At 40.7% G+C, this 27520-nt stretch overlaps 1 protein-coding gene across 2 annotated transcripts in view; it reads right to left on the bottom strand.

Annotated features, from left to right (window-relative positions):
- Positions 1–27520, bottom strand: part of LOC117431661 (ubiquitin carboxyl-terminal hydrolase 22-like) — a 93849-nt gene that overhangs the window by 9652 nt on the left and 56677 nt on the right. For both annotated transcript variants that reach the window (XM_058995981.1, XM_034052873.3), the window contains 4 exons: positions 14423–14589; positions 12591–12738; positions 5356–5461; positions 3699–3857 (listed from right to left, as the gene is read on the bottom strand). In XM_058995981.1, the coding sequence (XP_058851964.1) occupies positions 3699–3857; positions 5356–5461; positions 12591–12738; positions 14423–14589 (580 nt within the window). The remainder of the gene's footprint in view (positions 1–3698; positions 3858–5355; positions 5462–12590; positions 12739–14422; positions 14590–27520) is intronic.

Below are 27520 nucleotides of genomic sequence, written 5' to 3'. Positions count from 1 at the left end.
CACTTAGCGAGTGAACATTTAGCATTTAACATTCACATGTTAAACCTGGGTTTCTAACAAATAAATGAGTGAAAAAATACATGCAACTTAAATCTTTTTTTTTTTTTTTTTTTTGAAACTTGACGATTTTTTTTTTTGAAACATTTACTTGACAGATAAATCTGAAAAACATTATTGTTCAGCAACTAAATCTTGTTTTTTCACAAAATAAAGCATGCACACCGGGAACAAAGCAAACGACACGAAGCTTCTTCTTTTGTGGAGACGAAATATAATAAATAAAACACAAGAGCATGGGTACCGCCACACACACACAAAAAGGAGAGTTCGGGGAATACCACAGGCTTGTTAAAGAGCTAATGTGATTATTATGATTGGTCAACATTATTAAAACAAAGCAGCATCATTTTACAGAAATACGAAACCTGAGACTGACAGTCTGACAGCTGCTACCTTTGACCTTATTTCTGATTGGTCCATTGCGATGCAAACAGCACGTGGCAAAATACAAATAAAACAAATGTATTTCTATATTTGCTCGCTTCATTCGCGCCGCTTGCTTCGCTTACGTTGTGCATTACTCCATTTAAATCAATAGTTTTAATTATTTTTGCTCGCATCTGGTGTGCATAGCTCTTAACATGCAAGCCCACGCCCATTGACGCGTTTGATTTGGCATTGTATGTCGCAGAGCTGCGCTTACACTCCGACTTTTAAGAATGTGTTTGTTAACATTTATTATTATTATTATTATTATTATTATTATTATTTATTTCTTAGCAGACGCCCTTATCCAGGGCGACTTACAATCGCAAGCAAATACAAATACATTCAAGTGTTACAATATAAGTCATACAATAAGAACAAGAAATACAATAATTCTCAAGTGTGACAAACCACAATTCAATAATACAGCAGATAATAGTGAAAGTTACATCAGGATATGATTAAGTAGTGATAGTTACATCAGGATATGATTAAGTACAAAATACTACAGATTAAACACTTGGGAGATTACAATATTCTGAGGTACAGGATTAAATGCAGTAAAATAGGGGGCAGATAAGAGCAAAATAAAGCATATTTAAATGAAGGGTGATAGTGTCCCAGGATACAACAGAGGAGTTCTACAGGTGCTGTTTGAAGAGGTGAGTCTTAAGGAGGCGCCGGAATGTGGTCAGGGACTGGGCAGTCCTGACATCTGTAGGAAGGTCGTTCCACCACTGCGGAGCAAGGGTGGAGAAGGAGCGGGCTCGGGAGGCAGGGGAGCGTAGCGGAGGTAGAGCCAGTCTTCTAGTGCAGGCGGAGCGGAGAGGTCGAGTGGGGGTGTAGGGAGAGATGAGGGTCTGGAGGTAGCTGGGTGCAGTCTGATCAAGGCATCTGTAGGCTAGTACAAGAGTCTTGAACTGGATGCGAGCGGTGATCGGGAGCCAGTGGAGCGAGCGGAGTAGTGGAGTAGCGTGGGCGAAGCGAGGTAGAGAGAACACCAGGCGAGCAGCAGAGTTCTGGATGAGCTGGAGCGGACGGGTGGCGGACGCAGGGAGGCCAGCCAGGAGGGAGTTGCAGTAGTCTAGGCGGGAGAGTACCAGGGCCTGGACCAGGAGCTGGGTAGCATAGTTGGTGAGGAAGGGTCGGATTCTTCGGATGTTGCTCAGGAAGAATCTGCAAGTGCGTGCCAGAGTGGAGATGTGCTGGGAATAAGAGAGGCAGGGGTCCAGGGTGACTCCAAGGTTTTTAGCTGAGGAAGAGGGAGAGAGTGTGGTAGATTCCAGAGGAACAGAGATAGAGAGATCAGAGGAGGGGGAGGAGGAGGGAAAGAAAAGGAGGTCAGATTTAGAGAGGTTGAGTTTGAGGTGATGCGAGTGCATCCAGGAGGAAATAGCAGACAGACAGGTAGAGATACGGGAGGAGATGGTGGAGTCAGAGGTGGGGAAGGAGAGGAAAATCTGAGCATCATCAGCATACTATGTATGTATTTTGTATTTTGCTTTTTTTTTTTTTTTGTCGCATCCCCCCCAGTGACTCTTCACAGCCCCCCAGTTTGCGCACCACTGGTTTAAGATAATTGGCAAATATCTTTTGGCATGCTATTGAATTAATTTGACCATGTATTGGAACTAAATTTCATGTTCATTAGAGGAAAAACAGCCCCTGGAAGGATATTACCACTTCCATGCTTGTCAGTAGGTATGATGTTCTTTTCTTTGTACGCCTCACCAGACTTTATCCAAATGTAACGACTATCAGCATGACTAAATAGCTCGATTTTTGTTTCTTCACTCCACATTTGACCAGAACTCATATCCATCATTCAAATGCTGTTTTGCAAACTTTAAGTGACTGTTCTTTCTTCCAGACCGAGGGAGTGTTGTCACAGTATCATGAGTCTTGAACTTCTTGATAATAGAAACAATGGTTGAAATTGGGACACTCAGATGCTTGGAAATCTTCTTATATCCTTCCCAAATTGACTTGGTAATGACAGCAATCATCCTATGCCTAACCCTTTTATACTCTCTTAGAATGTTCACCTACAATCCAGCATTTTTTTGACTTTTGGAATTGGGTTCTGCATTATCATATTGACATTTCTAGCACCTTGCAGACAATAAAAGCAAGATATATCAGTTTTTTATTTTTCTTAAAAATATTTCCCAACATAAAACCAATGCCACCTTACAATAATTGATTTTGAGTTTCAGTGTTTTAAAATAAAATACCAAACAGAACGAAATTTCAATGTACCATTTGTAATTCAGTAATATGAGAGAATTGGTCAGGGGTCTGAATACTTTTGCAAAGCACTATATATATATATATATATATATATATATATATATTATAAATAAAATAAAACTCTGACAACACCAGAGGGGATGTCAGAGGAAGAATTCTCAGCTGTGTCACCTTGGCGACCAGGATGCTTGGCCTGAAACAAACACAGATGACATAAACACGCATGCTACGGTTTTAACACTGCGGCGTGCTATGGAGCAGCATCCGGATATAGAGACGAATTGGGATTGTTTTAGAAAATGCTGACAAAGTTTACAAAAAAAGATCGTCCAGATGCAGATCACAGAGCTCTTCGCTGGAAACAATTTGCAGTAATGTAGCCTACCTGTTCTGTACATTTCTGCACTTGCATTACTTTTTTGTACTTACTTTTTATTACATTCATAGGTTTTAATACATTTTTTGTATTAGTGTAATGAGTGTCTTAATAAAAGATTTTTATCCGCATATACACTTGTTTGTTTTGATTACTGTACTGGTGATCAGGGGACATTTTGAATGTCAGGTTATTGTGTCGCAGTTTATACCGTCCATCGCTTACTGTGGGCCAATCATGTTAACACAAACGCGCCCATTCCAAGCGGTGTTATGTATGTATGTATGTATGTATGTATGTATGTATGTATGTATGTATACAGTTGTAGTCAAAAGTTTACATACCCCAATGGAAATTTATAATTTCTAGAAATTTCTCAAACAAGCAAGTTTTGCTTTTGTGGATGAGGAAAAAACGTTACAAGAAATAGATGTCTACAATTATTTATTTCAGCAATTTTTTTTTTTTTTTAATTTATTTCAGCAATTGTTTTGCAAAACTGCACATTTGGAGACCTGTGTAGGAATCTGAAGTGCATTACAGTTAAGATTTTTTAAATGTTGTGTGTAAAAGGATAAAGTAGTACCTTCGTAGACAGTCTGTGAGTGTGGTGGTTCCTGATGCATGGCTTTCTCCATTCACTGCACTCCCATCGCTACCCGGGCTCAGCGGCCAAAAGGGGGTGGAAGAGCCTGGCAGGTCCAAACTGATATCCCAGAACGGGTCTATGGTAGTGGAAACACCACTGAAAAACAAAGCAAACAATACTGAGTGTGAACGGTCTGTATGGTAATGGATTCAGGGCAGTTCTGCAGAAAGTAACCCCCATGGTAATCAAATGATTGAATCTACCTGTGAAATGCAGCATATTTTTCTTAGCACACACATTAAATGGGATGTACATTTTGCTATATAGAGCATGATGAAAAAGTTACAGGATACAATTTAGTTGCAAACAGAGGGTTTTTGCCTCTATCCTGTACAAACTAGGACCGAGGACATAGTTGGAAATGAAGTGGAGATAGACTTAGGACATAGGGAAGAAGACACTTCTTCACACAGAGCGTGGCGAGAGTACATAATGGGTCACCTAATGATGTTATTGATGCTGAATCACTGTAATCCTTTAAGACCCAACTTGACTAAGTTTTGAGATCAATCAGCTACTAGGATCCGGTCAAACAGAGATGGGTTGAAGGGCCTCCTCTTGTTTGTAAATCATGTCTCTTGTGTCTTGAGTAATCACAATTCGATTTTCAGGTTTAAATAAAAACTGTTTCATAACTGGACTGCAATCTGTTGCAATACATCATCCCTCCACATGGGGGCCTTCCCTTTACTGTAAAAAGAGGACATGCCTTTTGAAATCCACATTAATACTGCCTACAACTGCCCTATTCTGATGAATGCCATAGAACCATCCCAAAAGGGCGCATTTATTTTTAAACAGCGCTGAAAACTGATGTGTTAAATCCAGGATAGTCAATCTATGGCAATAAAACAACTAGAGGAGGACATTTACCTGGGAAAGGATTTTCAACATTTTCAGGACTGCATAAAGATTGGAACATCACATTAATCCATTAATACAAAACCTGACATTACAAAACAGAGATTGGCAGTGAGTCCAAAATGCATGTCCCTATCAACTCGACACCTCCCCACATGTGAAATAAAATCTCAATACAGTCCTGCCAGGAAAGCAGCAAGGCACCCGGGTGTAGTGGTGTAAAGACTCATTGTGATACTTTCTTTACATGATATATCTTACAGGAACAGAGGTATATATTGTTTATGTCATGATGCAATACCAAAAGCACAACATAGCTGATTGTAGTTAACCAAATTGTTCTTGAATGAAGAATAGTGTGTTTTATAGTTGGTATGAATACATACTCTCCCTATCTCATTCATTTCTGTCTATTAACATAACGGTCCATCATTAAATGACCATTTGATCTTATTAGGTCATACAAGTAGCCCATCAGGAGCATGACATGTATCATGATAAATATCGTATCGCGACCTGCATATCGTGAAATGTATTGTACTGTGACATTAGAGTATCGTTAGATCCCTACCGAATACTGTACTGTAGACTGTTAATTAAGAAAAAAAAGTGCAAAAAATAAGTTTATATATCAGAAATAAAGAGACAACAAACAGTGCAGTAAGAAATATGAAGAATGAATGCATATTAACTGCAGGGCAGATTAGAGGCCCAAGTTAGGGTACATTCTTACTGGCAGACTTGACAGGTGACATCAGACTGTAGCCCACCAGTGAAGATTTGGTCAATGATGCAGTTACAGTGGTTTGGGTTGTTGGCCTTTTTCCCATTGTCATCATCTAGGCCCAAAAAAAAAAAAAAAAGGGAGACAGGTTGAATACACCTCATTTAAAATAATTTCAAGCATGTAAATAAATTGGACAAGCCCATTTCCCTTAATGAATAAGAATTGACTTTCATTACATGCACTTGCCCAAGCTACATCTTATTAGCAAAATGGAAAGGGGCAAGCGGAATGCATTCTAGTGTTAAAGCAAAGCTCCAGGAAGCTGCGTATCCAAATAATTTTTTTTTTGTACACCAAAGAAGAATTCTGTGGCTTGCCTGACGATAATCTGAGAAGGACTTGTTTAGGGCTTTGAACACAAAAAAAGGAAAATGGAGTGAAAATCTTTGTCAATAAAATTCCTAAAACAGCAATCTCTCTGAAATCCCCAAACCACAGAACCACAACATAGGCCTTTCATCTCAAAGGAGTGCCCTAGGAAGCCAGAGAGAGAGACAGGCTTGGCCAGGGGCAGCGCAGGCTGGGCTCGTCAAGGTCTGTCCCTGTAGGGAGCTGCTGGAAGACACGTGCTCTTAAAAGAGCCCTTTCCTGTACTGTGGCCCATTTTCTATAACAAGCAGAACTGTAACCCAGTCTGGGCGATACGTTTTAAAGCTGCATTATTTCATGTTTGTTAAATTTTACAAATATAATTTACTAGTGTCCATTTGCTACGTTCTAACAATTACAGAACATTGTTTTGGGTGCTGTATTATACAAGCCGACAACCATCCCATGAGACCTTGACTAGATGAGTACAATTTTGTATCTTACACGGCACCCTACACTAATACATACACATATATATATATATATACATATTATATATATGTGTATGTATGTATGTATGTATGTATGTAGGTATATATATATATATATATATACACACAGACGTGCTCAAATTTGTTGGTACCTCCACAAAAAACGAAGAATGCACAATTTTCTCTGAAATAACTTGAAACTGACAAAAGTAATTGGCATCCACCATTGTTTATTCCATATTTAATAGAAATAGACTTTGCTTTTGATTTTTTATTCAACATAATATTGTAAATAATAAAACAAATGAAAATGGCATGGACAAAAATGATGGGACCGCTAACCTAATATTTTGTTGCACAACCTTTAGAGGCAATCACTGCAATCAAACGTTTTCTGTAGCTCTCAATGAGACCTCTGCACCTGTTAACAGGTAATTTGGCCCACTCTTCCTGAGTAAACTGCTCCAGCTGTCTCAGGTTTGATGGGTGCCTTCTCCAGACAGCAAGTTTCAGCTCTTTCCATAGATGTTCGATAGGATTCAGATCAGGACTCATAGAAGGCCACTTCAGAATAGAATGTTTTGTTCTTATCCATTCTTGGGTGCTTTTAGCTGTGTGTTTTGGGTCATTATCCTGTTGGAGGACCCATGACCTGCGACTGAGACAGAGCTTTCTGACACTGGGCAGTACGTTTCACTCCAGAATGCCTTGATAGTCTTGAGATTTCATTGTGCCCTGCACAGATTCAAGGCACCCTGTGCCAAGCGCAGCAAAGCAGCCCCAAAACATAACCGAGACTCCTCCATGTTTCACGGTAGGTATGGTGTTTTTTTCTTTGAAAGCTTCATTTTTTTGTCTGTGAACATAGAGCTGATGTGACTTGCCAAAAAGCTCCAGTTTTGACTCATCTGTCCAAAGGACATTCTCCCAGAAGGATTGTGGCTTGTCAATATGCATTTTAGCAAATTCCAGTCTGGCTTTTTTATGTTTTTCTGTCAAAAGTGGAGTCCTCCTGGGTCTTCTTCCATGGAGCCCACTTTCGCTCAAAAAGCGACGGATGGTGCGATCAGAAACTGACGTACCTTCACCTTGTAGTTCAACTTGTATCTCTTTGGCAGTTATCCTTGGCTCTTTTTCTACCATTCGCACTATCATTCTGTTCGATTTTCCTCTTGCGGCCGCACCCAGGGAGGTTGGCTACAGTTCCATGGACCTTAAACTTCTTAATAATATTTGCAACTTTGTCACAGGAACATCAAGCTGCTTGGAGATGGTCTTGTAGCCTTTACCTTTACCATGCTTGTCTATTATTTTCTTTCTGATCTCCTCAGACAACTCTCTCCTTTGCTTTCTCTGGTCCATGTTCAGTGTGGTGCACACAATGATACCAAACAGCACAGTGACTACTTTTCTCCATTTAAATAGGCTGAATGACTGATTACAAGATTGGAGACATGTGTGATACTAATTAAAGAAACTAATTAGTTTGAAATATCACTATAATCCAATTATTTATTATCTTTTCTAAGGGGTACCAACAAATGTGTCCAGGCCATTTTAGAATATCTTTGTAGAATAATTCATCTCTTTTCACAGCTTCTTTGCTTTATTCTATGACATACCAAAGGCATGCAAGTATACATGATAAAATAGCTTTTAATTTCATCACTTTTCAGGAGGAATGAAGCATTATTTCAATGAGCTGTAAGGGTACCAACAAATTTGAGCATGTCTGTATATATACACATATACACACACACACACACACACACACACACACACACACACACACACAGTCAGGATTTGGTCAATGACTGACAAAATTGAATAAGTAACTGGGGCATGTCAGTTTTATATGATGCTGAAGTTGGCTTCTTGTTTGCCAAGCTTCTTATTCGCATTCCAGCTTCTTATTCGCATACTGCAAATAAACAAATTGAATAAGTAACTGGGGTATTTCAGGGGTTAAATCACTTTGGGCCACTTATTTCAAGTTGATTCTCACACAGGGGAACCCCTCTACATCCCCCATATGTATTTATCCCAGCCCAAAACCGATTTTGATAGAAAAACAGAGTGCAAACATGGCACAGATAGCAAGTTGGCATGTTATCCAATTAATACAAATTCTCCTGCACTAACAAAGCCACAATGAAAAGACGGACACAGACATGCAGATAGATGGCCATCCAGTTTGCAAGAGACGTGCTATTTATATTCAGGTATGCAAAATGATCAATTATTCAATTAGTCAATATCCAATAAGGCATAAAAGGTAAACGAGGTGGAGAAGCTATTAAAAAGTGATAAATCAATTACAAAGTATTAAATCAATAATATATAAAAAGTGCACTAATCAAATCTATATGTAAAATTCTAAAAATAAAACAAAAAGTGCCCTGTTTCTCAGTCATAAAAATATTGTGATGCTTCCCTTTAATGTCCTCTGCACGTTACTACTATGATGTGGGTTCTCATGAATAAAACTGAGGATTTGTCGGTCAGTCTCAGTAAGCTTTCACTGCTTTAAACAGCTCTCTCTAAAGCCACAATCAGTATTAGAGCTGAGCTGTGATAAAGAATTATTCTCTTGATTATGACAGTTTGGGTTTGCAAAATCCCATAATCAAATCTGCCAAAACACACAGAGCTGTTTCTGTGTGTACCTGTTTCCTACCTGCTGCCCTTTGTTACTGAGGATCACCTCTCTTTTAAACAGTAGGTTGGATGATTGACTGATTGGAAATTGATTTGCAGCCACATTTCTCCCAATCAATCATCATCATACCAAGACAGTAACTACAGTCCCTCAGTTTTACATTGAAATCTACTTTCTTGGTAACGGTTTACTACATTCTTCCGTAGACTAGGTATTCTGCGCACTCTTCACCTTCAGATAGCAGATCTTTGTTGTCTTTTCGTTTGTTTATATTCCCTAAAGGTACTATCAGCTGTAGGTACAGAAACCTCCTCTATCCTTCAAGCCATCTTGCTACTTTATAGTTCATGAAAGCAAATAAAAAAATATATATATTGATTTATCCATATGCTGTTGTTGTTATAAGATTAAGTTTTTAAACCTACAAATGAAATATCTTGCCATAGTTCATTAACCTTTTGTAAAAGTATAAAAACTACTTTAAAATGCATCTGTGACGAAATATGATTTATGAATGACCCAGAATTACATTTAATTATACCACAATACTAATTTTCATGAACTGAGAAGACATTTGTGTTTATTAGTATTATTATTATTTATTAATTTAGCTGTCACCTTTATCCAAGGTGACTTACACATATTATAATAGAAAATACAATAGTCATAAATATTCAAAAGTTATTATTATTATTATTATTATAATATGATTACTATTATTAGTAGTAGTAGCAGTAGTAGTAGTAATGCTACCAACCCTCCTGATTTTCCAAGGACTGCCCTCTTTTTAGGTAGCATGTTCCGGTGTCTCCACAAGTTTAGTCAAATCTTATTTTTGTCCTGCTTTTGGCTAGTTGTACTGTTTTTCATTAACGCCTGTGTTTGTCCATAGGCTCAACTGTGATTAAGTAGCACCCTGATGGACGGAGGTAAATCAAAAGCCAACTGGCCCCATAATCCCCGAGACACTTTAAGACAGGACAAGTTTGTAAAATTGACCCTTAACTGAAAGAAATGAATCTGTAAATTAAGTGTTAAACCTTTGCTACATTGATAGTGTTGCTTAATTACAGCGAGGCAGCATGACAATACAATAGAGAAATGCACATTGAATCTTTTTATTTACATTAGTATTTTAAATGGGAGCTGAGATATATATAATCAAATGAAGAACAACTAGAGAGACTATATATTAGTTGACTTCAGCACAGAGCGCAGATCGACTGCACTTATTGCAACTTTAAAAAAAAAAAAAAAAAATCCTGCCAGTCATCAATTCGCAACTCTAGATACTCCGCACATAAAATATTATTAAACCGAGGTGAGGAAAAGTTTTCATTGAAAGAAAGTTGTTATTGTTTTTAGAATGCCTTACATATTAAGTAAAATCAGACTTCAGGTTGCTTTCTTACTATATGACATGTATTGAGTTCACACCTCGGGACTGCAGACTGGATGAACACGGAAACTCTTACTGAGTTAGTCTTTGCAAATTATGACTCCCAGATTTAGGCTACGGAAAGTTGGTAACTTTAAGTAGTAGTAGTGCCCTACCCAGGCAGCGCTCTGCCAATTGTGCGCCACCCTCTAGGAACCCCTGGTCACACCCTAGTTACTTATTCAATTTTCATTAATTGGATAACATGCAAACTTGCTATCTGTGCCACGTTTGCACACTGTTTTCGTATCAAAATCCGTTTTGGGCTGGGATAAATACCCATGAGTGACAGAGGGGTTCCCCCTCTGTGAGAATCAACTTTGAAATAAGTGGCCAAAGCGATTTAACCACCGAAATACCCCATTTACTTTTATTATTTGTTTATTTAGCAGACGCCTTTATCCAAGGCGACTTACAGAGACTAGGGTGTGTGAACGATGCATCAGCTGCAGAGTCACTTACAATTACGTCTCACCCGAAAGACGGAGCACAAGGAGGTTAAGTGACTTGCTCAGGGTCACACAATGAGTCAGTGGCTGAGGTGGGATTTGAACCGGGGACCTCCTGGTAACAAGCCCTTTTCTTTAACCACTGGACCACACAGCCTCCTATTCAAGTTGTATTTTTGGATAACATGCCAACTTAATATCTGTGCCATGTTTGCCCGTTTTCATATCAAAATCTGTTTTGGGCCGGGATACATACACATGGGGGTTGTAAAGGGGTTCCCCCTCTGTGAGAATCAACTTTGAAATAGGTGGCCCAAAGTGAGTTAACCCCTGAGATACCCCAGTTACTTATTCAATTTGTTTATATTTGCAGTTTGCGAATATGAAGCTGGAATGCAAATAAAAAGCTAGCGAACAAGAAGCCAACTTCAGCATCGGATAAAACAATCAATTTTTAATTGCGTTATTTTTTTCCTCTAAAACTGTATTTTCTAAATAAGACGAGAACATTACGAACGTTATTTCAAACTTGCTTGAAGTTTAATGTTTGAAGTCACTATCCTCCTAAAATGACGTCTCAATGACGCCTATATCCTTATTTGTGAAAGCAGATAAAGAAGAGGCTGGGAGATCAGGGCCTGCGCTCACTCCTGCAGCACCCTGCTGTAAACCAGCCTCGGCACCACAAACACACGCTTAATATTGAATGGATTTCATACAGCAATATCCAGGGTTTCAAGCCTAGCACACTAAAATTGAGTTTCATTTAGTTCTCACTGCAGTACGGAAATGTAATTGAAGGGATTACTGCAAGAGCTTTCATTAAAACATCTCTTGATCTTACATTCCTGAGAGGTTCCGAGAATGTTCTGGACAAAAGTTTTTTTTTTTTTAGTTTTTTTTTTTTTTTGTATGATTCTCCCGCACTGAAATTTACAGGCTTTTATTTTAAAAATCGGAAGTCTGATGTCTTCTTTTAAAGTGTCACCTTAAAAACAAAAAAATGCAGTATTGATGGAATCTGCTCTGCTCGAATCCATGGAGGGCAGTGCACTCATCATTAGGGAATAGCAATGGCACATGATGTGTGACCCATTTAAAGGGCAGGGCTATTGTAAAAGCAACAGAGGTAGTAAATAAAAGTACACGTTTTTTGTTCTTTTTATTGTCTATATCTAGCACTCAATAGTGCTGAATTTAAAAAGACTTCATCAATTCAATGACAGACATTAAGACTTCCAGTCAAAACATTTGTCATTGAATTTATTAAGTTTCTTTTAGTATTTAGATTTTGTAATTTTCCTATATATGTAGCAAAAATCACTTTTTTCTAGTTTTATTGCAATACTTTTTATACAAATCAGACATTCTTAATTGCCACACCAGTATATGATCTAGAATCTAAAATATTCAAAAACTAGAATTAAAAGGGGGGATCCCGAATGGCGTATACGGTAAAGGCGCTCCGCTTGGAGTGCAGGGTACGCTCTATAGCCTAGACGTTACAGGTTCGCTGTAACTGAGGTGGCTGCATGGTGAGCCTGCAGTGTGTAAAGAAGCGGGCGGCTGACAGCATACGCTTCGGAGGACAGGCGATGATGGGAGAAAATAATAAAATAATTGTCAACTACTAAGATTTACCTGAGCATTTCAAATTAGTTTCACAACATTAAGATTTTCCTTTGGAGAACATTTTTTTCCACTAGAGCAAGAAACTATTAGAATAAAAACAAACAAAAAAAAAACCCTTACCCCACAAAATCTTCCATGTTCAGATATTAGCAGTGATTTTTGGATGCAGTCTACTGCCCCACACTGATACAGCCTGTTTTTACCTTTGCAATGTCTGTGTAACACGTCTAACGCTGCGATGAGGAACTCGTGTGCATCCTGCTGCTCGTACCCTGCTAAATGACGTGCATGCGTCCACACCAGGTGCAATAACCTAAAGGGAATGTGAGGGGATCGATGTCCAGAGTAAAACTAGAGAGGAAACAAAAAGAAAAAATGTTACATACAATTGAATTTTAGAAAATGGCAAGAATAGAGGGGGCAATCTCATTGGCCAACAAGTGTTCCAACATGTAGATGTGTCACCATACCAACGCAGCTTCCACTCTCTCTGATTCACTGGACAATCTCTTCACTTTGTGAGTGTGTGGGGGGGGGGGGGGGGGGGGGGGTATAAGAGCAACACCACACAATCTGCAGGTCAAGTCTGTGCAACGGTCCGAGGGGTGCAGACATTGGACCATATTTGAACATCCTGTTGTGTGTTATTGTTTTCTTCTTCAAATACATTTGTGCCATGTTATAACAAGAGCTTTCTGGATTGGTAAAAGCTACATATTATTGGTTATAGTAAAATACATCATATATAATTAAAGAAGACACTATTGTTAAAAACAACCCCTTGCATACAAAGTCCAATACATCCTTAACCCTTTGCAATCCATTTATTCAGCGTGTCTCAGGCGCGTCAGGTCAAATTTATTTTCACACACGCAGTTTATTTTAGACCCGCTGTTTAAAAGCATTTTTTTCACAGTAAAACAGGTTTAAAAGGCACTGCATACCAACAGCATGGATGGATGCAGAAGCAGCTATCTTGTTTGTTTATGTCCGTGTTATCTCTGTGGTGCCGGGGTTAAGTGTATTGCTCAGATCCGCCCCCCTTTTTTTTCTTCTTTTTTTTTTTGGCTTCTCTCGGCTCCTATCGGTCTCACTCGGCCATTGAACGGTTTTCTCGGCTTTTTCCGGAGAAAAAACGACTAGAGACCTGTTTTTTACGTCTTTTTGATGATGTCGGACAGGGTCAGACATTGGACTGGAAAGGGAGAATTGCAATGTCGGACCAGGCCCGACATAGGACCGCAAAGGGTTAATGCTTATCCCATCTAAATGTCTTGTAAATTAGCTGCAGTTTTCTAGATATAAAATGATAGATTGCTTATGCAGACAGTCTGGATGCAAGATGAATGACTTCCAGCCGAGGTGAAAGCTGCAGTAATCTTGTGGTGCTGTAAAATTGTTGATGCAACTGCTCTTCACCATAACTCAGGAAAGCACTGCAGTCATTTTGGACTGTGTTCTTTTTGGCCACAAAACCGAGAGCTCTGAGTCATCTCTATCCTGACTCTCAAGGCAAGGTGGCCAACTACACATTTTTTGTTTTATAAACAAGGCAAGGTGGCTAACTACTACATATTTTGTTTTATAAACTGTTCCCATTTGCCTATTGGATTGTTTTAAGTGTAATAAATAGCAGTGCAATAATAAGACAACCTGAGAATAAATGTGTGCACATAAAAATAAAACAAAGCTCAATATTATCTTTAAACCAATTTATTTTGGAACAGCAGAAGATTGTAACATTTCTTGAATTATTCAGTGGCTTCACTGTATTTTGGGAATGACTTCATTTAAAATGGAGACTAAACTTCGCTGCAAAAAAATAAAATCTTCACTTGTACAAAAGTGTCAAGGTTTTGAGACTACAAAACAAATGCTACACGTATATAGGTAAAAGGTGTTACTAATAGTGGATTTTGTTTTATTCTTAATGCGTTAATTAGATGGAAATTTATCTAGGAGGGCAGAAGAGCCCCAATTAAACATCTTGGTCAAGGCTTTGAAGATTTTAAAATTACAGTCCTTAAACACTTACCTCTTGAAAAAGCTGGGACATTTCACAAACCAGACAGGAATTGGATTGCATTTCACATTTGTGTCTGTCCGAGAGGAAAAAATCTCGAAGCAGTGGGGTATGGGTAAGAGCCTGGACAATACAGTTCATAAAGCAAGTGTTCCCTAGGTTTATTAGGCCTCGCAGACCTAAAACAAACAGAGACAGAAACAACAGGTGATGATGAGTGTGTGTTTAAACTGCATTTTACAATAGAACAAAAAAGCAAAAACAAAAACCAGGGGCATGCTGTACACCCCCGCTAACAGTAAACTCACTGCATGCACATGTACTCGCAGGCAGATTTAGTTAAAGTGCATCCTCATCATGTTTCATCACAATTGGATAAGTGGTTCTATAGGTCACTGAGCAGGGATAGAAACAAGACTCCTATTGCATAAGAGTTTCACCCCTTCCATATTTTACTACTGGCTTGATTAGCCACAGTGAATAGGTAACAAGCTCAGGTGTGTCTTATTGAAGTCATAGTAAAACCAGGAATTGATCAAACTTCTATGCAATGAGAGTCTTATTTCCATCCCTGGTTACTGTATATAGAAATGCAAGTGTGACATAAATACTCTATCTATATACCACATCATATAGATTCTGACTACCCATGACTAAGCAGTACTAAGCTTTCTCAAAATTGGATTTAAAAATATCTAGGTTTATGTGTGTGTACAGAGGGAAAGACATGTAGCCTTGAGGTAATGCCATCTTGAGCATCATGATCAATGGATGAGAACTCTGAGGGTTCTAATGCTTAATATCCTGAAGGACCCAAGCAATCACAGGAACCAGTGGTTTATCCCCTCTATATATAAAATGTCATTCAATGCACTAATTCACATTCACTAGTAAACTTAAGTACTGTACAATAGTGTGCCGACAAGGATCAAATAATAAAAGGGGCTTTTGTGTACATATTGCTCTACCTGCAGTACACAGTACCAGCACGTAGAGTACAAATTACCAGCACGTATACCCTCTACAGAGACAGGCTGTATTTTTTCATATTTAAGGCATGTGATTTAATGAAGAAAGACAGCACAGTGGCTATAGAGTAATTTAATTTACTCTGTGACAATGTTCCAGTTACAGCTGTGAAGGAACAGACACAGGAGAATACTGCAGAAAACTAAACATGGACTGCACGTATTTGGGTTAATTGAACTTTAAAGTTTGCTTGTTTTAAGACTGAAGTGCCACTGAATAAGGGTTTCCCAGTGGTTTATAGTGATTTGGAGCAAAAGTCTACATAATTGGAGTTTAAATCAGCATGCCCCTTCTTAACAGAAACAACGACCCATAAACAGGACAATATGCCAGAACTGTTAAAAAATAAACAATTACATAGTGTATGCAAACTTTTGTTTACACTACTCTCAATTGATTACACTAAAAAAACAAGGGTTAACATAGCTAGACAGCAGCTTTTTGCTGCCAAATAAGCCTGTCAGTAACAAACATCCCCTGCCCCAGCCCGAAATTCAAAACCACAGCTAGCAGTGTGATGACCATGGCATATATCTCAACATTATTACAGCGTACTATAGAACAAGGATTAGAAATGAAATGTTAAGCGTGGATAAGCCTCTCTCTCTCAAAATGTGTGAAGTGTGACATAGGTACGACTGTCTCGACTATACCCCCTTCGCAGTGGATGTCATCTTACAGATCTACCCTTTCCATTAACCTGCAGCATATTTAAATATATTGTACAGAGGATGAAGGATACAGTTAGCTGAAGAATCAACCCTGTGGTGATGCCACCCACATTTCAATAGAAAAAAGAAATCTAAGCAACACCTTCTGAGCCAAGCAAATGTTACCACGATTAAAATAAAACTGATCTTGATTTCAAATGTATACTGAAATCACGCGAGTTACAATCCCTCTGTCCATGGTCAAGTTTGACTAAATACATTTTTTTTGTCCCTGGAGTAGTGGACAAGATCATAGTCATCTGTTCTGGTAGATTAGGCTTAAAAACTACTACAGTATGATCATTTTAATGCTCCGGTGAAAGAAACAATTTTCAATAAAATAAAAAGTTGTTTTTAAACAATTGGTTAAAACAGATCTACACTCACCAAATACATTTGAAGGAAATAAAAACAACAAAACTAAAACCAATAACTAATACAATGGTGTCTTAAAAAACAAGGATTTCACAAGAACCAAGGGAGTAAATTTTAAACAGGATAGGTTTATTATGTCTATTTGTATATAGTACTAAGAACAGGTGTACCCTGGAGTAATCAGAACAGTAAGTCTTAAGAAAGATCAGAAATCTGGCAAATATCAACCCTGACTCAATGGTAAGCAAACTAAACATCCAGGTTGGTAGAACAAACAATATCCAGTAGAACTATTAGTAGAAGAAACTACCCAGTATATCTCTAGATAATCCTTCAAAGAGCACACCAACACTGCAATGCTAATCACATAAAAATGCAATTGGAAAAGGCAAACACACATATTAGCTGGTTTATACTGTTGGCATATACTGCATTCCTTCTAATGTTGCCATGTATCTTTGAGCACCGTGGGCCACCAAGCCACTTCTAAAATCCTGAGCAAAGTCTTCAGCCGTCCTAAGTGTCCACCCAAAGGATTATCATGAAAATAACATAAAAACGATTGTGCAAGTCCAGGGGGAACCACCAGCTGAAGATCAGTCCTGAAGTTGTTCTTTCTCATACCCACGGCTATAATAGCCACAGGAACGACCGGCGCACGTGACAGGGCATCAGGGACTACATTGATGCTGCCTGTTCTGTATTCCACTGTGAAAGAAAACTGCTGAAGTCTCAGTGTCCACCGTGTCAACCGAGAAGACGTCTTCGGCGCATTAAAAGCCCATGTTAGTGCGGCATGATCCGTCACCACGTGAAACTGCACTCCCTCCAAGTAGTGACGCCACTTCTCCACTGCCCACACTACTGCCAGACATTCCTTTACAGAAGTGGAGTAATTGCATTCTGCCCTGTTAAGCACCCTGGAAGCATATGCAATCACGTGCTCTTCCTCTGCTTCTCTCTGGGCAAGCATGGCACCCAGCCCCACCTCACTAGCATCTGTATAGACCCAGAAGGTCTTTGAAAAATCTGGGTGTGATAAAACTGGAGGAGCTTGAAGAGCTTTCTTAAGTACCTCCAGGCTGGTCTGGCAGGCTGTTGTCCATTCCCACTTCACATCCTTCTTTTAAGATGGTTGAGGGGAGCTGCAATGTCTGCAAAACGTAAAACAAATTTATGGTACCAACCTGCCAATCCAAGGAAACGCTGTACCTCCTTAAGATTGGTAGGTACCGGATAGTCTTGTATGGCTTTTACCTTCTCCGGGTCAACGGCTACACCTTCCTTAGACACGATATGCCCTAAAAACTTCAAGGTGTTTTTAAAGAAGTGACACTTGGCCAGGTTCAAAGTGAGACCTGCTTGATGTAGTTTCTTAAACACTGGCTCAAGGTCCCTCAAATGTTGGGTCTCACTGGGAGAAAAGAGGATGATATCGTCTATGTAGACAAAACAACAGCGTCCTCTCAACTCTCCCAGCACATGTTCCATGAGACGTTGGAAAGTAGCAGCAGCGTTCTTAAGTCCAAAAGGCATCACTTTGAACTGAAACAACCCAAATGGAGTAGCAAAAGCAGTTTTATTTTTCGAGTCAGGATCCATGGCAACTTGCCAATATCCTGAGCGTAGCTCTAGTGAGCTAAACACCGCTGCTCCATTCAGTGACTCCAAGATGTCATGGACACAGGGCATGTGGTAGGCGTCAAACTGGGTTTTTTTGTTCATCCTTCGGTAGTCCACACAGAAACGATAAGATCCATCACGTTTCTCGATCAACACCACCGGAGCAGACCAATCTGACGAAGATGGTTCAATCACGCCATCCTCGGTCAACTGATGAAGGTGTTCTTTAATCAGTGCTTTTTTGAAGGGGGACACTCTGTAGGCCCTACACCGCACTGGCATCTCATCTGTAGTATAGATGGTGTGAGTACAAACCGTAGTCATGCCTAATTGGGAGGTGCACACGGCAGGCCATTTCTTCATGAGTTGCCGGAGATCCTGTCGCTGCATTCCGTCGTGTGTATCAGTAGGGGAATGCTCCTCTGTACCCTGGGCAAGACATGTAGGTGCATCAGGCTTCTTAGAGACAGCCAAGTAAAGATGTATGCGAGGCACGTCAGGCATGTTTTGTACTTTCCATGACGATTCCCACTCCATCCTGTCTCTTACGCAGATCAATCACGGTAGAGGTTTTATATAAAAAATCCAAACCAAGAATCAAAGGAAATGCCAGGTGTTGGTCTGACATAACATAAGTGTCGACCGACCAAATTTCGCCATGAAAATCATATGTAAGTGTGGCAAAGTGGTAATGACGTGCAGGTGAGTGCAGTGCAGAATAATCACACAGACAAACGTTGATACAGGTGCAAGGGTGTTTATTTAAATTAATAAATGTCCAGAGCCTCAAGGCAAAACCTGTAAATAATAATGGTGCTGGAAGTGATACAGCGGCGTATATCACTTCTCGTTATAATCCTACGGGTTTGACCCGCAACCCCAAAGTCCCGTTCCGACACCCACACTAAACACAAAATACACACAGGGGCGGGTACTGCCACATATACCCCCCCCCCTGTGCAAAGCACACATGGCCTCAACGGCCACCTCCCCCCTTAAATACCCAGCAGTCCAGGCCAAAGTCTCGGGCTGGGAAGGGAGGCTTCAGTGGGCCCATGGCTGGAAATGCTGTCAGCTCCCCTGCCGGTAGTGGCACGGCTGACAGCATGCTGGTCCCGTCCTGCAGCGAAAAAGCTGCGGGGGCAGGTGGTCCCCCGACCTCCCCCTTCTTTGTAGCCGGCAGCTCCCTCCTGTGGGGCTCCGGCCACAAGAACTCCTGCAGCGAAACTGCTGCTGGGGAAAGTGGTCTCCAGACCTCGTCCCCCTTCTTCGTCGCTGGCAGCTCCCCTTTCTGGGGCTCCAGCCACCGTACTCCCTGTGGAGGTACGGGCAGCAGAGGCAGCTCCTGCTCCTCTGCTCCAGGCGGTGGTGGAAGCAGAGGCAGCTCCAGCTCCTCTGCTCCTGGCGGTGGTGGAGGCAGAGGCAGCTCCAGCTCCTCTGCTCCTGGCGGTGGTGGAGGCAGAGGCAGCTCCAGCTCCTCTGCTCCTGGCGGTGGTGGAGGCAGAGGCAGCTCCAGCTCCTCTGCTCCTGGCGGCGCTGGCTCCCTCCGCTGTGGCGGCTGGGCTGGTGCGCGCCGTACTGCCCTCATCAGCATGAATAGAGGCTGCTGGGGAACACCAGCCTCCTGCCCCTCTTCCCCCCAAAAAATTTTCAGGGGGTTGAGCCTGTAACTCCTCCCCTTCCGGCTCTTGGGGCTGAACCAGCAGGCATTTTCCCTCTGCTGGTGGCTTGGGTCCCAGGGCTGTGGAAGCCCCGACTTGCCTCCCTTTGGGCTGTGGACGCACCGACTCCTCCCTTTTGGGCTGTGGCTGCACCGACTCCTCCCTTTTGGGCTGTGGACCCCCCGACTCCTCCCTGTTGGGCTGTGGACGCCCCGACTCCTCCCTGTTGGGCTGTGGACGCCCCGACTCCTCCCTGTTGGGCTGTGGACGCCCCGACTCCTCCCTGTTGGGCTGTGGACGTTCGGGCTCCCCCCACTCAGGCGTAGGACGTTCGGGCTCCCCCCACTCAGGCGTAGGACGTTCGGGCTCCTCCCACTCGGGCGTAGGACATTCGGGCTCCTCCCACTTGGGCTGTGGAGGCAAAACCAGCAGGCATTCACCCTCTGCTGGTGGAGATGGGGACAGCAGGTACTCACCCTCTGCTGGTGGAGATGGGGACAGCAGGTACTCCTCTGCTGGTGGTCCTGCTACCTGGGCTGCTGTTCCGTTTATGGTTGCCTCCAGGTAGCTGAGGACAAACTCCACACCTTCCTCCAAGGTGTTTGGGGTGTGTTCCTCCTGATATGCCTCCCATCTCTCACTGTCCATCATCCACAGGGCCCGGACGACTATGGGTAGAGACTGGGCCTCCAGCCCAGCGTTCTCCAGGAACCAGCCCCGCAGTTTGATGGCGTCTTCTGCCATTGACTTTTTTTTTTTTTTTTTTTCCCCCAAAACAATATTTGTAATCCTATTTATTTTTATTATTATTTTTTTTAATCCAGACCCCTCCTGGTCTGACGCTTGGAGGCGCGGCTATCCCACGAAGACACCACGTGTGGCAAAGTGGTAATGACGTGCAGGTGAGTGCAGTGCAGAATAATCACACAGACAAACGTTGATACAGGTGCAAGGGTGTTTATTTAAATTAATAAATGTCCAGAGCCTCAAGGCAAAACCTGTAAATAATAATGGTGCTGGAAGTGATACAGCGGCGTATATCACTTCTCGTTATAATCCTACGGGTTTGACCCGCAACCCCAAAGTCCCGTTCCGACACCCACACTAAACACAAAATACACACAGGGGCGGGTACTTTGCCACAAAGGCAGACTTTCCCTAAAGCGCTATGAGACTGTCCATCCGCCAACACAAAGGCTTGATCCTCACATGGCTGCAGCACGTCACTTGGCTTCTGAATTTGATGCCATAATTGGTTTTGCATTAAAGTAAATGTACAGCCTGTGTCCAGTAATGCAGAAATGTGTGTGTTCCTTACCCCAACCTTCACAACTAACAGAGTCAATCCTGAGAGACTGGGGGTATCCGGGATGGATCTTCGGATATTTTGCATTACACTCACCTCTGCTGGTTTTCTTAAGGCTCCTTTGGTTCCTTTCTTTCCGGTAATATCTGTGGAAGTTTTATTATTTACTTTAGCCCAATACTGTTTCTGCTCGCTCCAGTCCCTTTCGATCATGGTGCCTACGCGAACCAGATCAGTCACAGTACTCACTGTGCCACGGAGACCACTGGCGAGCTTTGAGTTGCTGTTATTCAGTATTCGTCGGACAATCTCCGTTTCCGTTACGTCCGGCTTCCACTTCAAGCACAGTGCGCGATAATCATATGCAAAATCTCTAATACTTTCTCCAGGGGACAGTACTCTGTCACGTAGCTTATCCTCTACAGTAGTGAGAAAATCTGCTGGGAGAAAAGCTTTCAGGAATTCATTTTTAAAATGACTCCATGAGCGTATTCCATGTTTCTCAGCCATCCACCAGCTTTTGGCAGACCCCTTTAACACTGAAGATAATGTTGCCATAATTTCAATGTCTCTTAATGGCCACAAAGCTAAAAACTCTTCACACAAATCAATATATCCCACCGCATCACTGCTCTCGTCACCTCCAAACTCTTAATTAATTTTTAATCGGCAGTTTAGGGTCATGGGCCCCTCTAGAAGTGATCTCTGGCTCCTCCGTCCTGCGATCAGCTGGATGGGACCTTGATGTATGAAGGTGCGATGGTATTGCCGACACTCTGGGGTTACTGGCTCTTCTCTCTAGCTTCTTAAATTCTCTGTCCCAATGCTCATTCCAACGGTTAAAACAATCCACCACTGACCGCTCCAGCTGAGCAACAGATGATTCCGTCTTTGTGCCAGATTAAAACTTTCCTCAAGTGTCTTGACCTGTTCAGTTATCTGAGCCAGCCTATTCCTAACTCTTCTAAGGTTTGCCGTTCCTCAGACGAGCACTGTTCTCCTATTTCCTCCTCTGCCTCATCAGGGTCTGGCTCATTAACGTACAATTCACTCAACAGGGAGCCCACTTCAACAATTGGCTCTCTCGGTCTTCTCTTGGTGATATAAACACTAGGTGGTTCTACTAACATATCAGAGGGACCTGTCTCTCGAAACGGGGTTAACAGATCAAAAGACATGACTACAAAATACTACGCAGTACGCCAGAATGCTATAACAAACGATGCAAGCTTACAACTTAACAAAACTCTTATCCACTCTACCTTAGTCCCCGTACGGGCCACCACTTCTGTAACAAACTTACCTAGTGTACAATAACCAAACACCTAGGCCATAAGTGTATACTAGCACCGAGCATAAAACATTCAATACTACAGTCCCAGCAGGTAAATCAGTACAGCAAAAAACAAGGATTTCACGAGAACCAAGAGAGTAAATTTTAAACAGGATAGATTTATTATGTCTATTTGTATATAGTACTAAGAACAGGTGTACCCTGGAGTAATCAGAACAGTAAGTCTTAAGAAAGATCAGAAATCTGGCAAATATCAACCCTGACTCAATGGTAAGCAAACTAAACATCCAGTTTGGTAGAACAAACAATATCCAGTAGAACTATTAGTAGAAGAAACTACCCAGTATATCTCTAGATAATCCTTCAAGGAGCACACCAACACTGCAATGCTAATCACATAAAAATGTAATTGGAAAAGACAAACACATATATATATATATTTATTATATGAACAGGCCTTTGTACCGATAATCACAATACTAATGTATAGCAAAACCATTAATAATCTGCCTCGCTGTTGGAACTTGAGTAAACAAAAAAGAAAAAGAGAGGGAAGGAGACAACAAAAAAATACAGGCAGGCCAACCAATAATCAGGCTGTTCATTCTATGGCCCACGCAGTTGCAATAATTATATCCAAGTGTATGAGTACTTAAAAGTTTCAGTCCCGGGCTTATTATTAAAACGCACCCAGAAAGTAACAAAACAAACAAAAACAAACCAGTTCTAGAAAAATAACACAACAATCCAGCAATCCCAAAAGAACGCTCTCCAAACAAAAACCTGAATGGCCATTCAAAAAATATTTGTAATCCAAACTGCAGCAAAAAATAGAAAAGGATCGATCTCACCCGGTTATGATGAATCTGTGTGCAAGTCCTCCAGTTCATACAATGTTGGGAGTTCCGTTGTCCAGTAAAAGTAGTAAAGTATCAAAGTAAATATATAAATCAAACCAACTGGAAGAAAAATAGGACCCAAAACGGAAGTATTGCCCAACGAGCACTGAGCAGCGTGTGATAATAGCTATTGCACTAGTATTAGTCGAACCCGCTATAGAAACTGGTAAAAACCAAAACACGGTTGTTTGACATAACACCGACTAGAAGCATGCTATACACAGACTAACTCGTTTATTCTGCCGTTTGAACAGGTTGCCTGTAAGTTCTCTCTCTGGCTCTCTAAAAACTCCGTATTTTTTCTCTCTTCCAAACAGACTTTCAAAACCCTTTTTTATACCCTATTGGTCTAGAGCTTTTAAGCAAAGGAAGCTCCGCCCCCAATTACGGAAAACAGTAATGGCCAAAATACCTAAAACGAATTAGTCTAGGACCATAGAGTTTTAACCCAAATATAAACAAATGTACCCAGCACACGAACTAAAACAATAATTGCCCCAAGAGTTTATTTTTAAACCAGGCAAGGATATAGATTACATATACACGTATGTATGGCGAAATATTAAGGAGCTAATTAAAAACGCTGTCATGAAATAACTAGATGGCCTGGCCAGGCTTACTGGCATTCACTTAAGAATGCGCAGGTGCTACGCTTCTTGCAGCACATTGTGTGGCGGTTGCCACACAGTGACTAAAAGCTCTCCCTCCCTTCCTTTTTGTGTGCACTTGTGGGAGGCACAGAAGGCCTGCATCAGCTGATCTTAAATCACGAGAAGGTAGACCACAGTCTCCCTTCCCAGTCTCTGCAGCTAGTTAGTGCTCAGTCTGAACAGTGCAAGCTGCTACCTGCAGTTGAGCTTTAAAATCAATGGAGCCCAGCAATGACCTTGCACAAAGCTGCATCGTCAATTAAAATGCTGAAAGAAGCGTGCAAGAAATGCTATAAACCAGAGCACTGCAGTTAAATGTTTGTTTCCTAAACAACATAAAAGGGTTTTCACTTGCATAAGTCTCACAGAAAATATGCAATATCCTTCACTAATAATGTGTTAAACATTTATTAAATACTGTACTAGACAAATAACATGACTGAATTAAACAGCCTGAACAGCAGGCAGGTAAAAGCCATACAGAGACAGCTTGTTCACACATATTAAAAAGGACAGCTGGCTAATCAATGCATTATATTTTTTTGGACAGTAACTCAAGACTTTTCCTGGGGTATAATAAATCTGAATTCATAGACCAGAAATGAGTGGTGATATGATCACCATAGCATGATCAAAGAGGTTGGATAAAATAAATAAATAATACAGTTTAAAAGACAAACTTCTTACCACTGAACTGAAGAGTAAGCTCTGTAGTCGTGAGGCAAGTACAGGTCTTATGCTGATGTCAGTATTATTAACTCATCAGCTGCGAGGAGATTCATTACACAATGTACAAGTAAATCTGACACACTTTAATACATGGATATTAGTAGGCACTTCAGGGATGGAAATAAGACTCCCACTGCATATCAATTTGATCCACTCCTGGTTTCACCGAGTTTAGGACGACACACCCGAGCTTGTTACATATACACTGTGGTTAATCAAGCTCGTATTAAAACCTGGAATGGGTGTAAATGCTATGCAACATGAGTTTTATTGCCATCCTTGTGCTTGGTTGGCAGTTGTTTATGTATCCAAGGTGGCTATTCTGGAGAAAGAGAACTGCATATTTCAACCCCCGTCTTCCTTGTAGGAATTAGGAGTGGCAACCAATATTGGCTGTACTATGCCAGGTACTGGCAATTTTGTGTCTAATCCTTGTAGGATGTCAAGAATAACACAGCATATATTTAAAACAAATATTTATTTTAATTTGGATAAAAATTAAAAACCACCAGGCGACAATAAAAAGCCCAGTCAGCAGTACGAAGGCATATCGAACCAGAGGGGGTTGTAACTGAATATTACAGAAAGGGGCCATTTAGGAGGCATTTGGAACACCTGTGCTTTTACCAGGTGAGCCACTCGGGGACCCCTGAATTATTTTTCTTTCAATGGAAATTTTTACACTCAAGTATGGGTGTCAGCATGGGAACTAAAATAGGACCATCATATGCCTGCTTTTCTGTGGGATCAGTTGAAAACAGATTTTTACAGCAATACAATGGAAAAACACTTAAGCTGTACCTCAAATACATTGACGACATCTTTAGGATTTCAACTAACTTGTGAAGATTTAAAACCGTTCATTCAGTCGATAGCAAATTTCCACCCAGCTCCGGAATACACATGGAACATCTCAAACGAGTAACAGTAGATCATTTTTATTTAGGCCAGTTAGTTTCGGCAACAGAGAACCAAATGTGCAAAATCAACAGAAGAGCAAAAATGGGCTGAAGTGCCTCTAGAATATTAAGCATGGTTCTGAAAGTGAAACTATCCTTATGCCTCAAGAGGAAAGTCTTCAACCAATGCATGCTGCCAGTGCTAACTTACGGACACAAAACCTGGACCCTCAATGCAAAAATGACTCAAAAATTACAAATGACTCAACAGACTATGGAAAGACGCATGCTGGGAATAACAAGAGGAGACAGGAAAAGAAAGTAATGGATAAGAGCACCAACAAAAGTATGCAATGTTATAAGAGCAAAAAAACTGCAATGGAACAGACCATTGCTGGACCAAGGAGATACTAGACTGGATCCCAAGAGATATACAGCGACCAAGAAGAAGACCTCTCGGAAGATGGCAAGATGAAATTAGGAAAACACGCCGGAGCAATGTGGATGAGGGACACAGCAGACAGGCTTTTATGGAAGAATCTTGGGGGGTCTTCATCCAGCACTGGATTGAAAAAGGCTGATGATGATGATTATATATATATATATATATATATATATATATATATATATATATATATATATATATATATTTTTTTTTTGGATGATGACAATAATAATAATAATAATAATAATAATAATAATAATAATAATAATAATAATAATAATAATACGATGATGACGACGACAATACAAAACAAATTTCACTTATATAGCACTCTTCATGCAAGCATTCCAGAACGCTTTATAAAATAAATATAAAAAAGCCTGTGCAATTTATAATCCAGCTACAAATAAACAGACGCAAACTGCAGTCAGTTCAAGAAGTATGGATTATTCCATAATGCAAATAACGTCCCTCGCCACTGTAAAGCGGTAGCACAAATCTGGTACGGATACCTCCTTACCCCGCATAACAAAGAACGAAAAAAAAACAAAAAAAAACAGCACTGTCACCTGATACTGTTTCAGGTCTTGTGAGGGAGTATGATGGGGTGCCCACTCCTTGTATATATTAATTTATTTATGTATATATTTGTATTGTATTATTATTATTATTTATTATTATTTATATTGTATTTGTGTGCGGATGGACGAAAGCCGTCCGACATTATTATTATTTATTTGAGACCAGCGAAAAGCCGGTCTTGAAATAGTAGTCGGCGTGGATGGGGTTAAAATCCCCATCCTAATAAACCTCGTGGGAACGTGGCTGGAGCCTTAAAGGTAATTATTTAATTAATGGGTAATTAAGGCTCCAGCCACAGAGAATAAAAAGACCCAGTCCAAGCTCATCAAAAGAAGAGAATAGAGAGGAGTTAAGAGCGAGAGCGAATGCTACCACAAAGCGAACTAAGGTACTCGTTCTACAAAATAATCACTATTGTTTGTGTTTTCCTTTTTTTTTTGTTTTGTTTGTTTACTTAATAAATAAAAAGCTGAGCGCCGTGGAGCCTCAGTTTCACCCCGTACGTTTTGTGTTTCGGTTTCATTTCCTGGTCTGACGTCACCACTGCAGCCCTCACTGCCACAGGAAGGTTCTGTGATTTAAAGGCAGACTCATTTGTGCTGTGTCAAATGTAATGAACAAACCAAGAATTATAAGTATAACAAATCTAATAAAGAACCTTAACCTTACTTGGGCAGTTTTAAAATTAACATGTTGTTACAAACATGCATTATCTTTTTTTTTGTATTCTTTATTTAGAGTGCCCAATTACTTTAACCCCGCTTTTCTCCAAAATTTAGAATGGCAAATTATTTTCCCTCACCGCAGCAATTCCACACAGAGACCGGTAGGGCCCACTGTAGCGCGATGAGGAGCAACAGTCTCTGTGAATTTTGCCTCCCTAACCTGCAGGAGTGCCAGAGGCAATG

Source organism: Acipenser ruthenus, chromosome 22, assembly GCF_902713425.1.
Source record: "Acipenser ruthenus chromosome 22, fAciRut3.2 maternal haplotype, whole genome shotgun sequence".
Classification (NCBI taxonomy): Eukaryota; Metazoa; Chordata; class Actinopteri; order Acipenseriformes; family Acipenseridae; genus Acipenser; species Acipenser ruthenus.
The sequence above is the reverse complement of the archived record's forward strand: the minus strand, read 5'-3'. Positions and strand labels throughout refer to the sequence as shown.